Source organism: Dermacentor variabilis, chromosome 7 (assembly GCF_050947875.1).
Source record: "Dermacentor variabilis isolate Ectoservices chromosome 7, ASM5094787v1, whole genome shotgun sequence".
NCBI classification, from domain to species: domain Eukaryota; kingdom Metazoa; phylum Arthropoda; class Arachnida; order Ixodida; family Ixodidae; genus Dermacentor; species Dermacentor variabilis.
The window spans coordinates 80,372,717-80,388,344 of record NC_134574.1 but is presented as its reverse complement, the minus strand read 5'-3'; the positions used below and the strand labels follow the sequence as shown (position 1 = coordinate 80,388,344).

Sequence of the window (15,628 nt, the reverse complement as noted above, 5' to 3'; positions counted from 1 at the left end):
TTAGTGGAAAACCATTATGGTTATTTTTTGTTTTAAATTTACAAAAACAAGCAGCTGAATGCGCAAGCCACGAAACGAAAGGGCCCTCTCGCATCGTATACCGTTGGGGTGCTTGGTGTTAATATTCAAAGATATGGTATGTTTCCATGCCTATTTGTGACAGTCTGTGGTGGAAAAAATATCTGCTTGTTGCTTTCCTGAATAATTAAATGGATCCTTCAAAAATTGATGATTGGAAGGTTATAACTTTGATACTTAAAAATTTTCAGTTCTTTTGGAAACCAATTCTTTTCTTCCCCAATATCAGAATCTTTTATAGTGAAATTTATTTTATTTATTGTGCACCCGAGCTACCCATCTACGGGTGACCTAAGCACACCTCATTCTTTCGGCCACTAATAAACTTCTCCATCCCAATAAAAAGAACATTTCACCTCGCCAAACTTTCAAACTGGATCACTTACAGCATCGCCAATTGAAACTGAAATGATTTTATTACATCCAAATTTGCTATCGTTTTCCTAAATCACACAATTCCCTCTAAGAACCCTAAACTTATTCTGTTTTAGTATTATTTGTGAAAATCAACATTACCATGCCTTACACTCGCTACTAGTTTAATATTCTCTCATCCGTTGACAAACAGGGTTCTGGGCTGACACCCTGTAGTGGGAAAGCCGCATGTTTCGAGGACCAAGCAAGCAAGAAAGGAAGGAAGTTGCAAGGTTTCAACTGGCCGGTAAGTATCGCGCTGTGGCTTAAGCGTGGGCTTTCGTAATTTTCCTGCCGTGGCACTGCCCTTTCGGTACTCCTGCGTATCGGTTTGGTTTCCTCGCTCGGGCTTCTTTCCCCCGTTGTGTCCGCCGCCACAGCGCTCTGAAATATCGCCAGTCACGAACACAACTGGTGAAAAGCGGCTGCACCAGGGAGTTCGTTAGCTTTGTTTATTTCATATCAATGATTATTTCACGATGCTACTTGGAGCACAAAACTAGGGACAAAAAAAAACATGATATGCAAAGGCAAGGAAAGGCAGTACACTTATCTTTCCTGTATATTTTGGTGACTGATTCTATGCGTTTTAATGGAACTGCAGCGTGCATAGCATTCTCGATAAAACGATGACGCGGATTAGATGATAATGTGAAAGGGCGATCCCGTGGTGACTAACATACGTTTGCTATTTGTCACCCCACCCATACGTACTTTTGTAAGAGATGGACGTCGCGCTTATCAAGTGCGTGATTTATCACACACGTGTAACAAAGATTGCTCATTTGTAAGAGTCTGTCCACAAGAATACTACGGTAGTTGTGGGATCGTTCCCCACCCGCGGCAAGTTGTTTTTTCATCCACTCTCATTTCCATCAATTTATCGCTTCTTTATTTCATTTTTTACGCACAATAATTTCCCATATGTTGTCCTTGGTGTCAGTGTTTATTGGCGTCTTCTGATATGACGAAATCAAAGCAGTGATTCTAAAGCGTGAACGAGGAATATAATCGAATTATTCGTGTTGTTTCCCAACCGTATCGCTTACCATTTTCATTTGAACATAGAAGTATCAGGAAACCATGAAAGGCCCGCTTCATATTACGGAAAGACCATGCGAACTATGGTTACCGATGGACGAATCTGTATGTTTTTTTAGATATGAAGCCGATCGTTTGACCGAAGTAAAAGAATAGAGTTGTGCCCTGTGCATTAATTTCATGATATTCATTTAATGGACAGGGCTGGAAGCGCCAGTGTGATACATTTTGCTAAAATTTCGGTTCACGCAAGTGCGAGATTTGCCTTTAACGTACAACATGTATATTATTTTGTGCTGAATATTTTATTTCAATAGAGACTGTCATATCATGACATCTGCCCTATTATAACTTAGGCTATGCTCCAGGCGGACAGAAGCAAGAAAAACTTCGACAATTTCGCTAAATATCGAATATGTGCCAGTTTACTTTTCAAATACTCGCTTTGAGGCATATGTTGTAATTGCGAAAATGAAGCCGAGGATTATGGAAATCGTGCTTGCTCAGCAGAAATACAAAATGTACGTCCACTTCCGACGTACCTCTCCCCAAAATCTGTTAAAGAATGTTCCTGGCACTCCAGCCAAACTAATCGCGAATTGGTAGAGGTACGCGTTGGGAAACTGTAACGGAACTGTAACGGACTGAAACTCTAACGTATCTTGTAGCACATTTTTAGTTCAAATAGCTCGAAAGTGGTGCTAGGATTAGGATTTCTGCTAAGCAGACAGGACTTCACCACTCCTGGACTTCAGTTTTGCAATCAAAACATGCGCCCTGAAGTGAGTAAATGGCCAAATTAATTTCGATAATTCGATAATTAGAAAAGTTGTTCGTGAGAGCTTTGTTGCTGCTAATGTCCGCATAACCACGTAGCCAGTCTATGAATTCGTACCTGACTTACAACTCAAGGATGAGCGCTCGTCCTGTCTGGCTCAAGTATTAATTCTTACAAACGAGCCCAAATTTCAGTTATTGTAGGCAATCTGTAAAAAGAGCAGCAGGAGCCTAGACGTGGCACTTTCTTTTGATAGAAAGTGTTGCGCACAAAAAAAAAACGCCTCGTATATCCTCTCCTGATGTCTTTTTCTCAAATACCAGACGGCGTGCAATCAGTGATTAAAGCGGACGGATAGTCCTCTACAGCGTATATGCACTGTCATTGCAGAGCCTCCGTAAACAAGGCAACCAGGCGCAGGCCCATCCAGCTCTTCGCTAAATCCGGAAAGGAGACGCCACGATGTGCAGCGTTTTCGCGCAGCAGACTTCACTTCCATGCGTCGCTGAAGCCGTGGTTCCTGTCGCGGTCGTTCCAGCGCCAGTTGCGGTCAAGATGCAGTGTCGACCGCCGGTACAAAAGTCCAGGGAGTCCCGGAGAGTCCGCACCAAATCGCTGGAAAGCGTCCTGGTGCACCTGGACGATCCCTGGCAGCCCGCGTCGAGCACTGTGATGAAAACAAGGCTGCTAACAAGCGTGTCGGAAGAAAGCCTTCGAGACGTGGGCATTGGACCTTCTAAGGTACTAGGATAGGTACAAGGATAGCACACCATTACGGAGGCATAAGAACATACTTGAAATTAATGAGTAACGCTTAATTTTGCACGGACGGTACACAGATAATCGAGACAGTGTCATAAATTAATTTGGTAATACAGTAATGGCAGCGGAGGAACTCTATATTGAACTGGGATGTACCAAGATGAGCCCCGTAACTGTGATTGGGCGCAGTGATGAATAGGATACAGAAGGTCTATGTTAATTGAACTAGCAATAAGGTTAGGAGGGGGCTTTGCAAGATATTTGCACTTCGTTTAATAGTCTAGCTGTACAAAAACAAAAAGAAGAGCGAAGGTTAACGGCCACACAACGAAGCATACAAATCGAAAATGCTTACGTAAAGTTATTAGGACCCTGGAACACCATTTGAACATGGTAATTACTTCACATGGGCCGCAGTATTAACAAACGGGGTGAGTTTCCTGGCATGAGCGATATAAAAACGTTTCTTAAACTCAGAAGACAAATAATATACCAGTGCGCAGAAGAAGGAGCTTGTAATTTCGCACAAATTACCGCCTACCATTTTTCCTTGAATTCTCAAAATACCGACTTGCTTATTCTCATGCGCCAGGCCACATGCAGGCTCTTGATCGAGCTTCTTTGAGCGTGGTCAAGCAGTGCCTCCGTCAATATGCCAAGTCCCGAGAAATATCACTCCTTATAAGGCACTTGTCAATCTGGTGGCCGTCATCAACGCTAATGTGCAATGATATGGTGCTCGAAAACCGGCGCTGCGATGGGCCCGTACCAGAGCTTAATGGTCTGGTAGCGTCTGGTACCAAGTCTGGCCATTATGAGCTTACAAGCGCTGACCATACATTGCGCGAAAACGATCGGGTCTGCAAAGTGTTACATCGCTACGCGCCGCGGAAAGACCTCAAATTTCAAACCGAACGCCGTTTTTCTTTGTCATTGCGGCCGCTGCGCTCCAAGCCGGAGGATGACGTACACGTGCCAGTGCACCTACGTACACGTGTTTGCACTGTGACGTCGCTCGCAGTGACACGTGAATTGGAGAATTATTCAATTCAAGAATATAGGCAACATCTGTTATTGTGCAGTGCGTTGCTTTAACAGGCGAATGAAAGCTAGGAGAAATAAGATACGCAAACCGAATGCCTGCATGTTGTTGTTTTACTCCGCACCGCAGCAAAAGAGATGCACTTCCGTTTCGTCTGTTTGTTCCCTCGTGGTGCGGTCGCGCGTGATGACACCGAAGCTATGTCATTTTCCACCATGTTCCAACGCGGGATCATGATCTGTGATCCGCTTGTGACTACCTCAGTATTGGTGTAGCACTGACTTATAGCGCTAGTCAGGTGTCCTCGTGAACATCGCGCAAAATCGTGCGCAGCGCGTAACGAGAAAATCACAGCTCGCGCACGACGCCATTAGCGGCAGTACGCCGCGCTGCAAGAAAGCGAGAAAAAAAAATGAAGGCGGGGCTTGTGACGTATGCGTCACGCGATCCTCGAGTTCCAGTATGGGAGAACGCAGGGAAGGAATTTCGCCTGCGGAGGCTAGACAGCGCAAGTGGAGAGATTGTCTCGCGGGGCAGTGGAGCTCGCCTTCTAATATCATGGGTTCGCGGCACTGAAATATTTCTATCTCGGCTAATAATAAGCCGATTCGAAAGCATTTTTGCAGCAGAATGCTCCCTAGAGGGCACGTAACAACTTACAGCGTATGACCAAAATTTGCTATGCGGCCTGGTGAGGGGCCCTTCAGCCAGTTCGTTGTCACTCTGTTATCCCCGCCGTGGGGGTCATGCCCCCTGTTCGAACTGAAGGGGCTATCGCGTCCCGGTTACCAATTGTTGGGAGCTTGGTTCCTAGGCGCTCTATGGGTCATAAATGCGGTTCCAGGCCAGTTTTCGGCCCCTAGCCAGGTACTCCACCAGCGACCGCGCCGCTCTTAGGCTACATTCTTGGCTCGACCAGCTTCGACCTAGACCCCTACGTGTGGCCCGCGGGCAGCCTGTGTTTAGTTTCCCGACAATGGACACCACAACGCACGCCTTTCTGCGGTGCCACTCTATCAAACTACCATTGACTCCTTCCTATGAAGGTCCCTTTCGTGTGGTTTCGCGTTCAGGGAAAACCTTGAAAATTGACGTTCGAGGCAAAGAAGAGACAGCGTCGTGCGACCGTGTGAAGCCAGCCTATAGTGAACATTAACTCTTGATTCCTTCCGCCATTCACACTTAAGCCTCCAGCATACTAGGGGAGGGGGGGGGGGGGCTTGTAGTGACCGTCCGTCACTTTGTTGTCCCCGCCGAGGGGTCATTGCCCCCTGCTCGAACTGAAGTGGTTGTCTGACAGGGGCACCATTACTAGCACTCCGCAAATCTGTTATTACTCTTAAAGTCAATCGAATCTCCGTTCTCAACCTGTCAACACGTGTATTACCTACCTCCGACAAACCGAACTACCAAGAATACTTACACAAGATCTACTAGAACGAAGAGAGCGCTGCCCTTCTGCTTGCGTGCCTTGAGGAGAAAGGGGGACGAGAGATTGGTTAAAAGCTGACAAAGCTCAGTCACACGGCTGTTTGCATGTTTGTGGTCCGGAGGACAACCGGAAAGCTTGGCGGCACTCAAGAACCAGGGGCGCTGACAGACCCGTTTGTATTCGTTTCGCGCCAAATTTTGATGCTGTCCTCTCCAGCTACTCTTCTAGACGCCTTAATAATTGGGAGAGGCTTTAGAACAGGAACTGACACAGAAATTAACATGGCTAATAACTACAGTTTATTTTTACACAAGCAAGTGAAGAATTGAGGTTGCTTATGTTGAACAACAAAATCTGGAACTCACACGCGCTGAAACATGGATAACTGAAGCTCCAGAACCGCTTCTGGAGACCGCGGAAACTTCTACTCGCTTGCGCTCTCCGCAGGGGGCACTCATCACTAGCGGCTCGCGTCGCATGTAGAGGGTGCATGGGAAACGAAGCCGCAATAAGCGGCCGCGACCGCCTCCGCGAAGTCGTTTCTATGTGAAACAGGCTTTACACAGTCTTATTATAATTGGTGCATTTTTATTACGAAAGTCTTAAGTGGTTTGCTGAGCAATGGCCTTGAAAGAACGCTGCGTCTGGTGTAGTGGCACAAAAAAAGAAAGCGCGTTACCTTCTCCGAGCGAGCGGTGGGTGGAAAGGGGAACGAGCGACGCGCGCAGACCGAAAAACAGGTGTTGCGTCGCTTACTTCCCGCGGCGGCGGTAGTCGACAGTCGACTGCGAAGCGAGGGAGACGGCGGTGGAGGACGCTCTCCCGGGGTCTACCGGATTGCGCCGTAGGCCTCGGAAGCACGCTACGGCCTCGGGTGTTCGGCAAGCGAGGAAGGAGGTGCGACGTGCGAAGCCGCGGGGGCAAAGCGTTCGACCGCGATTGCTGCTTTCCCCTGCTAAGAGAATGCAACATATTGTGTTCGGCTTGTGTTGCATATTTGTAACACTTACTGGTGACAGGCATTGATTGCTCGCATGTGTCGTTGAGGAGGTCGACCTAAGGCGCCACACGTGTACTTCATACAGCGGCTCGTTATGTCTTCCAAGAAGTCTGGCCCCTCCGATCGTATAACTTAATGCATTATCAAGTGTGCAAGAGGCTTTCACATTCATGTCTTACAGGAGTGTAACATGCCGAACTTTTACTGAGAACCTTGTTTCCATTGCGAGTTACGAGCTTCATTCCTTTCTACTGTAGTTTATTTCCTTAGTTGAAGAAAAAAATTTCAAAAGAACTCACTTCACACAAAGGTTAAGCACGCCATTGATAGGCGGTGCCCAAAATCTGACGTGTGTGACGTCTTACCATCACCCGCAAACGATTCCGCCGCATGCATCCAGAAAAAATACAGCCTTCAAGATCTGCATCTGTTATCCAGATGGCGCTACCACTGGGGCATAGATTTGTGCGCCGCCTACAGACCTTTTTCGCGGAGCAGTTGGCTCTAGAGGAACGAGATGGCGCTTTCAGAGACGCGCCGCAAGTTGACTCAGCGAAAGCGCACGAATGCAAAACCATTGCCACTTTAGCCCTGATACTGTGCGTTCAATTGTGGGAAATTAAAATGGCCGTTTGCGAAAGAACTGTGCTCTATTCATGTTGCAAGATATGTGATGGTAGGGGGAACACGTGTACAGTAGTTGGCTGCAAAAATAGTGCCCGGCATATTAGGAATGCAATGAATCTGTGGGACCAAGTTCATGTTCCGCTGGAACATAAGGATATGATGAGTTGCCGGCTGATTGGGATGCATGGCTTTCCCTCGAGGCTAAAAAAATTAACTCATCTGCCAACGTTGTACGATAACATCAAAAGAAAAACTTCAACCCCAGGACGTCGGCTCGAAGTACCACTCGTTACATAGTGACAAAAAGAGTAGCACTGCTTCTTGGCATATTAAAATTCTGTTAACTCTAATGACATCCAACACAATTCACGCGCAAAGTTACACCTTCTCTGTTCCCAACGTATCGAGAATAAGTAAGCAGGGACACGCTTGAATCAATGCGCAGAAGCATGGTGACAGTGCGACTATACCGACAGTACTAGAATGTTCGAAGCTGGAAGTTTAGTGATGGTATGAAAAGTAAGCGAGTGACTAACAATAACAGGTATTCGCTACAGGCTATTACCAAGCACAGAAGATCCACGTTCCAAGCCCTTGTGCGTAGCAAAAACAAATCTGTTGTAACTGAGCACACCTGCAAGCGATGAGGCAGGAAAAACTACGAGACAAAGACCACACCGAAGAGCTTTATTGGGTGAGAAACACTACAAGCAGCTCCTTGAAACGGTTTGTGAAATACATAACGGAGAACAAAACACACTCATTATTATTTAATTCATAAGCGGAAGGCTCGTATAGCTTGAAATACATTTATAGCACGGCTTCTAGTACAAGCACCGTATACGCTACTCGCGCAGTTGGCACAAGGCGATATGAGTTCCGGAAGCACTTGCATGTCCTCGAAAGCTGTAGCCAAAGCTTCACTTCGCACACCCACTCACCGTCTACGACATCCGCGGTAGCAGAGGTGTGCTGAGCCGCACCGGCGTCATGCACATACATTTCAAACACGGACGAGAGAGAGACAGCCGATGCATGCAACGGACGCGCCATCACGCGATCAAACATGGCGACACCCACGGGGTTACCGCGAAAAGGATCTATAGCACAGCTGGATGCAGCACCGTGTACATGTATATTGGTCCGCGATTCAAACGCGATAACTGGTCCGCATAGCTACCGGTATTTTTTTGCGGACCTGGTGAACGCCGAGATTTCTATGGGGAGGAGGAAGGGGGGGGGGACAAACGGAGTAACGACGAGTTACTAAGGTAATCAGTTTCATCCTATAGGAAAATGCAGCAGCTCGGTGCCCCCTGTGCCCACCATTGGGGCGATATGCGCCGGCTGCCGTGGGGGCCGATTATCGCGTTAGAATGGCTGAGCAGTGTACCTCACGTAACGATATACTGTCCGTCTTCCTCGCGCTGTAACACTACTCATGAATTAACCGTAGCAAGCTCACCCTTTGATCTCCTTGCAATACAGAAAATCCCTTCTGTTACATTTGTGATCAGGTTGTTTCTTCCCTGCTGTCCATGTCAGTGTTTTCTGGTGGCGAACTTCAACAACCTCAAGTAAAGACAATTCTCCCGGAACCCATCACTTCTTCGTTTATATTAAGCTATAAAGCTTTAAATGTAAACGCTGGTTTTATGCTGGAGCGTTCATTAGCAAAACATAGGCGCAGGGCCACACTTGATTAGTTATGAAATTGTAAACACACAACGGGCACACATACGTAAGGTTATACATGCGCGTGTATAATCTTACGAGCTATCAGCGAAATTCGCCCAGCAAGAAGTTTGCGCAGACATGGACGTTTATTTACAGAGCTGATTAGTTCCTATACTTGTACATCCATTAGAAGCATTAACGCGCACGTTGTAAAACTTCCGCTGCATAGATAACAGCCTTTTTTTGTGTTCTTATCAGGTTGTCGCCGCCTCCAGTCTCGAGAGGAGTTCCTCGCATCGACTCGCAGACCCCATAGTGATCCGGCTGTTTCCGGCCACAGGAAAGATCCGGCCCGCCACAACTGCAACTGAAAGCAAGACAACTGAAGGCGAGTGTTGTACAGCTATGCTCAAGAACGGCGTATTGCAACCACTTGCGTGCAAGCACATCTGAAAAAACAAGTATGCCGCATGCATATACATGCGGCATATTGCGGTATATACATGCGGCACATGCCGCACATACATGCGGCAATACTCAATGCTACTTGAGTATTACTCGTCTTATGTGTTCGCACGCCTGAGAAGCTGATGCCAAAATAGGAAGATGCTGATGTCAAGTTATAAAGGGTGTCCTATGTATCATGCATCACGTCTTTTTCTTTTTTTTTAAAGAAGACGGGCCATTCTACGCTATGATAAGCGAGCGCATATTTTTCACAGTCGAGTAGAATAGCCGGCAGTGATTTTGTTGCTGAAGACATTAAATTATTATTTATTGCAATCAGCTGATATTTTAAATAACTGCTCTTGAATGCAGTGCTGTCAGTCAACAATTTGCAGGAAATTGAAAGAAACTTCAAGCTGTCATTGTCCTCAGCCAGCTACTTCTCGCCCGTTTATTTTTTTCCGGCTGATGAAAAAAGCTTGAGAAAAATGAGACATCACGTGACTAAACATCCACCCACATCAGAAAGCAGCCTTGGGGATAAACAATTTAAAGAGCCAGCGAATAAGAAAATGCGTTGAGCTGTATTAGTAAATAACAACTTTGAAACGCACACACCAAGAAAAAAAAAAGCCGATCTTGCCAAGACGGGGCTCCGTAAGCTACTGAAGACGCAAAAACGAGTGACGACGCTGCCTTGAAATTTTACCTACCAGCTCACCGTAATTTCACAGTTTTTACGAAGTCTGGACGGGCCCATGTTTTTCTTAACCGATAAGGAGAGACTGCGTTGTATTCTAAAGAAAAGCCAACGAATAAACTTGTCAAGTTTCAGGAACATTTACTCAGCCACTGTGGCCGAAATGCGAGAAGATACTTTGAAATCGATGATGTGACACCTGCGTGCCCACGCTAGAGATTTGTTTCCCGCAATTAAATAAAAATTCACTGCGTTTTTTTTATTTAATAATGAGCTTATTAGTGCGAAATTGACGAAACTGGAGTTGGAAACTGTTGATGGGGTAAAACGTACTACTTATAGTATGTTTACACTATCGATAGTTTTATAAAAGGTATGGATGCTATAGATAGATAATTTATTAATATTTTGCTTCAATACTACGTGCTCATCATAGGGAGAGCTGCGCATATAGCAACCAGAGGGAACACGTGACGGTATCTGGAGAGTTCGTTTATTGTTTGTTGCTTGTATTTGGAATTGAAACCGAATCTTATTTCTTAGATTCAATACACTGTGAAATGTGTGAAAATTGCTCTTGAAGTCCCTAGCTCGAGGCTAATTGGCATCAGAACACAATTCCGCAGAAAACTGAGCAAAATGCAGGTAGTGCAAAATAAAGTAACAATAAGCAGGTAGTTTTAGATCTGGTAAAGTAATGAATGAAAAATAAATATTTAGAGCGCAGGGAGTATAGCAAGCGGAAGACAAATATTGTGCACTTAAAAGCAAATGGAGTGCACCCGAAAACGCAGGCTTCTAAAGTGCCAATAAACGGAAGCAATGAGATCATCGTAATAATGTTTTACTGATGTCCGATGGTTAAGTGCCTGTTCTACTTTCTGTGGGTAGACAGTTTAACTTGGACTACCCCAGCATTAAAATTCTTCGCTTATACCACACAGGTTGCGGACTTTCGGAACTAGAAAATTTCTTTGTAGCACATGGTGTGCAATGTATCCACAGTAAGGAATGTTGGTCGCAGAGACCGGTTTCACAATACTATCATTACCAATTACAAAAGCCTTGAAATCTACTTACCATGCAAATGGTAAAACGTGGTGACGGGGCGTCAAATAGATGAAAAGGGAAGCACGATTTATAAACAGACTGATTGCATAGATGGCTGAGATGGCCGAACATGCGCAACGTTCCTGTGATCGCCTTCTTCGTTAGACCAAGGAGGTGGCTCGTAAACCCTAACCCACCCCGCGGGCGGAGCGCCTTCTCGGCGCAGACTAATTACACGAGGAGGAGGCGGCGGAAAAGTACGGTTTGAACTGGGATAGGTGCACATCACGGGATGACATGGTAGAAGTCGAAGTCGAAGGTTCGCCCGTCGGAACACACGACAGAACTCACAGAAATCACCGCACCCACTGGCAGTGAGTGGGCGAGTGCCATCAGCGCCTTCGCAGCGGGAGGCGCAGTATGGTAACGCGGGCGTAGCGAATGCCATCGGAGCCAGCTGTGGAAGGCGACGACGAACGCGCGAGCAATGTCACGAGCGTGTATCTGTGACCACGTGACTTTTTGTGCCATGTCCGGCCACGGCGCCGCATTTCTACCTTCATGAGCCATATAATGATTTCGCGTTATTCATTGCGAGTCGGAGAGTCGCTCATGAGCGATCTGAGGGGTCAGATGGGCTCCAGCGTCAGCATCGCGTGCGTACTTTGTGCTATGTTATGCAACAGCGCGTAAGTAGCGTGTCGAAATGAAAGGCTTGGGGAAGCCAAACAGTAGGTAAAATGGCAAAAAAAAAAAAAAAAAATCGGCGCTGTCGTGATGGGATGAGTCATTATGATTGTCAGAAATGTACATCGCCCTCGGTGAACCCATTGGCTTGCGGGTGGTATCGCACAATCCAAAAGGCATAAACATGAGCTGGTATCTGAACTTGTTGAAAGAGTAGCGTTCTGTTGATATTAAAATGCGACTGAGTGATAAAACGGGCAATCCCATGTTCAAGTTTTTATGACTCAATGTATTAGCGGTAAGCACGGCCCCAGTGTGCAACAAAGTACAACAGGAAGATAGAAGAACGTCAAACAAATTATTCGAGTGTTTTTTTACGTATCAAAATAACTTCGGCACTTCAAAAGTCTATAACAGCCTCTGGTCAGATATTTGGGAATATTATTACTATGAGCCTTAACGTCATCTAAGTATAACTCTTAAAGAAGACAGCTGTTCGCAGGAACAAGGAAGCTTGATTTGAAAAACAGCGACCGAATAAGGAATATAACTTGCCGGTTAGACACTCCTCTCGACATCTATTGCTCGAACACTGTTATTCAACATAAACCCCAGGTATCTTACAGTGCTTATGAGCTGAATTGCCTTCCAATGTTCTCTAGTGGGAATGATACCTCCGTCTGTAGCTTACGAGAGGAATTGAAAACTCTGTATTGTGTGTTTCCCGCTCAGCGATTTCAACGCCAAACCATTTGCCACTTCTCTTGATGGCCCGTATTTGAAGTACAAGCATTCGCATTCCAAGTAGCACGTTCTTACTTGAGATCGGGACATCTGTTCTTTGTTAAAGTTCATGCCCGGTAAGTCCCCGCAGACATAGTGGTGCTTATTTCGCAGGCAGGACTGCCTTCTGCCGATGCGCTTGCGGGGAACGGCGAGTAAGGCCGACTACTTCCACCGGAACGGACACAGAGACGGACCAGGTGGAGGTGAAGCGCCAGGACTCACGCATCTGCATCGGCGGTGCTGGCCCAGTGGAGAACCAGGCGGCGACTCCTGCTGTATTTTCGGAGCCGCCTGTCGGTACGTGATGAGCAACCCGCCTAATCTTTCCACTTACCCAATGCAGGGCCACTCGTATCTCCAAATATAATAGGGGACCGAGGTAATTTTCATGTTTCGCGTAATATTGAGAGGGGACACACCACAACTGTGAAAACTGCGGAAGCATGAAAAAAATGTCATTTGAAATCAAAGAAATCTATTATGACAACGTTCCACTTTGTATCCCAGCTTCGTCAACCTTCCTCGACATGCTAACGAGGTTTTGTGCGCGAAAACGCGAGAAATGGTTACTATACGTTCTTCTAATGAACTAGTTCTTTCACCATGATAACAACGCAAGACAAACCGGAGACACAGAAAGGAAAAAAAAGAACATGTGACAGGCGCTGTCCGGCAACTCAAGTGTATTGGAAAGAGAAGGTGACATGCATATAATGAACAAGAAAAAAACGTGCCCCCTCAGTCGCGCCCTGCCCCCCTTAAAGAAATAGAAAAAAGAGAAAAAAAAGCCTCAGTGACACTGTATAATGCAGGTCAGTTAAACAGGCGAACAGACAAGTTACTTGCGACTGAGTCATGAAACGGGCAATCTGGTTTTTTACTCCTTTCAATTTGTACTGTGGCGGCGCCAATGTGCCGACTTTTCAGCGACGACGAAGTGCGTCAAGACCAGCGTGAGCAGAGAAATATAAGTAGTTGATTCTTGTATCTCGACGAGGCAACATCTTTTAACGCGATAGCGTTAAGGAGCTCGTGTCGCAGAAAAGCCGGTGTCGTCGGCGTCGGCGGCGTTGGCCGTGAGCGATAAATCACAGCAGGCACTTCATAAATAAAAAGCAACTTCCAAGATGGGCTGGGTGGGAATCGAACCAGGGTCTCCGGAGTGTGAGACGGAGACGTTACCACTGAGCCACGAGTTCGATGCTTCAAAGCCGTACAAAAGCGCCTCTAGTCAACGCGGTGTTACCTTACAAACGAGCTGTTTCTAAGGCTCAGGCGTGCGTCGCTTGCTGAGGCGCACATTTCGTTGTCGCGCCGAACGCTGCGTTGCTCGACGCTCACCGCGTCCGATGCGCGGCGCGTAGTCGCTGCGCCGTAGCCCAATACCCCTTGGCGGGTCGACAGGAACGCTGTCGCATTCCACTCTTGAAGGCGAAGCTTAAGCGTCCTCCAATTTTTTCCTTTACTGCCACAGTGCTATACCTTTTCTGTTTTTCTTGTTCCGGTGCCGCACACCATGTCTGCCGTTTTATCGGGCATCTGTGACTCAGCGCGCAAGACGAAAAGCGAATCAAATCAAAGAGAACTAGAAAGAAGGTTGGGCGAGTCCGTAAGGACATATTTGGGGGACGGAACAGTGATAGAGAAAGAGAAGCACACAATTAGAGTAAAAGAAATAGTACGAACGCTGTTTCCCGAACGAGATGTTTGCTGGACCAGAAGTGTGGCCTGTAAGCTTGGGTTTCAATGTGCCTCAGCAACTTCTCATCTACCCAACTTCTTCACCACACTGGTAAACCTGGTCATTGGATCGCTGTTTTTACTGGCAAATACAAAGAATGCCTCGGAAATATAGAAGTGAAATCAGTCGCTACGAATTGACACGTGCACACTGACATGACAGTGCCTTGCTTAACCTACTTTTCGTGGTGTAGTAACTTTAATGACCTAATTTTGCTGTCGTGGAGCGCGGCAATATTTCCTCGCAACTTCGCAACTTATTTGTTTCCCCTAGTGCAAAGGGAACGTTACAATTCTGCTACTGCTGTCGGCCCTAAAAACGTCGCAGAATGGCTCAAAATAATCAAAGCGTGACGTGCTCCTTGACAAGTGATTTAGCTATATTGAAGCGTAATGTCTACTCTGATTATGTCGAACATAGATATGCTGTGGGCTAAGCCTTATACTTAAAATTACAATTTAAGCAAGGGGAGCATAAGGCATATCCTATAGTAGGATTTATGATACGCTGTACCGAGTTTACTTATAGTTGAGCAAACCAATCGGTAAATATTTATTACGATGTTAGGTAAGTTTGAAGTCAAAGAAACTTTAATTGATTCATTTTGTACACATGTGCTCGTAATGGCCGGAAACATATGTGTAAAAATTGTTCAAACTTTTCTTTATATGGGACTGCATTCGGACATTACTCGGTAAAATGGGAATGGGCGACAAGCCACAAGGCAAGACGTCATAAAAGCACCACGGCAGCCAAAGCACATTGCGGTCCACTGTCAAAGAGAGAACGCGGGAGTATAGAGCACTTATTTATGTTCCAGTCTTGCCCTTTTGGCAAGTGAACAATCGGCTATGTATATGTATATATGCCTGTATATATCTACATATTCTTGGGTCCATATATATCACATCGTTCCGCTACACTTGATTCGAATTCGATACACGCTGCAGCATTCATCGCCGCTCTTCGCAGTGAGGACGCGTGTCGACGAGAAGCAGCGCGCCGTGATCGAGCCACCGGTGTCACGTGCCCAGAGCCGAGACAGCACCCGCGCGGCCTTCCATAAGGTTGCGAAGGCATGTAGCCGACCGCGTCAGCCAGAGGTCACGCGGTTCTGCAACAAAGACCGGCTGCTGACCTGGACGATTGGCGCGGGTCTCATGGTGGGCAGCCTCCTCATCGCCCTGCTGCTGCTGGTGGTAGTCGGGTATCGAGAAGAGAGGAATGACGCCAGTAAAGTGCCTGCGGCGCAGCCGAAGTGAGTCTGTGCTGCACTCGATGGCAAATATTTTTACGGAAGGGGGGTCACTGAAGCGAAAGCTACAAGGACGTAAATTCTGCACGTGTGCTTACTGTGACAAGCCCG

General features: G+C 46.5%; 1 protein-coding gene across 1 annotated transcript in view; it reads left to right on the top strand.

The window, feature by feature from the left end:
* Positions 1–2,866: 2,866 nt before the first annotated feature.
* Positions 2,867–15,628, top strand: part of LOC142588718 (uncharacterized) — a 68,082-nt gene continuing 55,320 nt past the window's right edge. The window contains exons 1-5 of the mRNA XM_075700533.1: positions 2,867–3,052; positions 6,322–6,444; positions 9,110–9,239; positions 12,633–12,818; positions 15,235–15,520. Coding sequence (XP_075556648.1) covers positions 2,867–3,052; positions 6,322–6,444; positions 9,110–9,239; positions 12,633–12,818; positions 15,235–15,520 — 911 coding nt within the window. The remainder of the gene's footprint in view (positions 3,053–6,321; positions 6,445–9,109; positions 9,240–12,632; positions 12,819–15,234; positions 15,521–15,628) is intronic.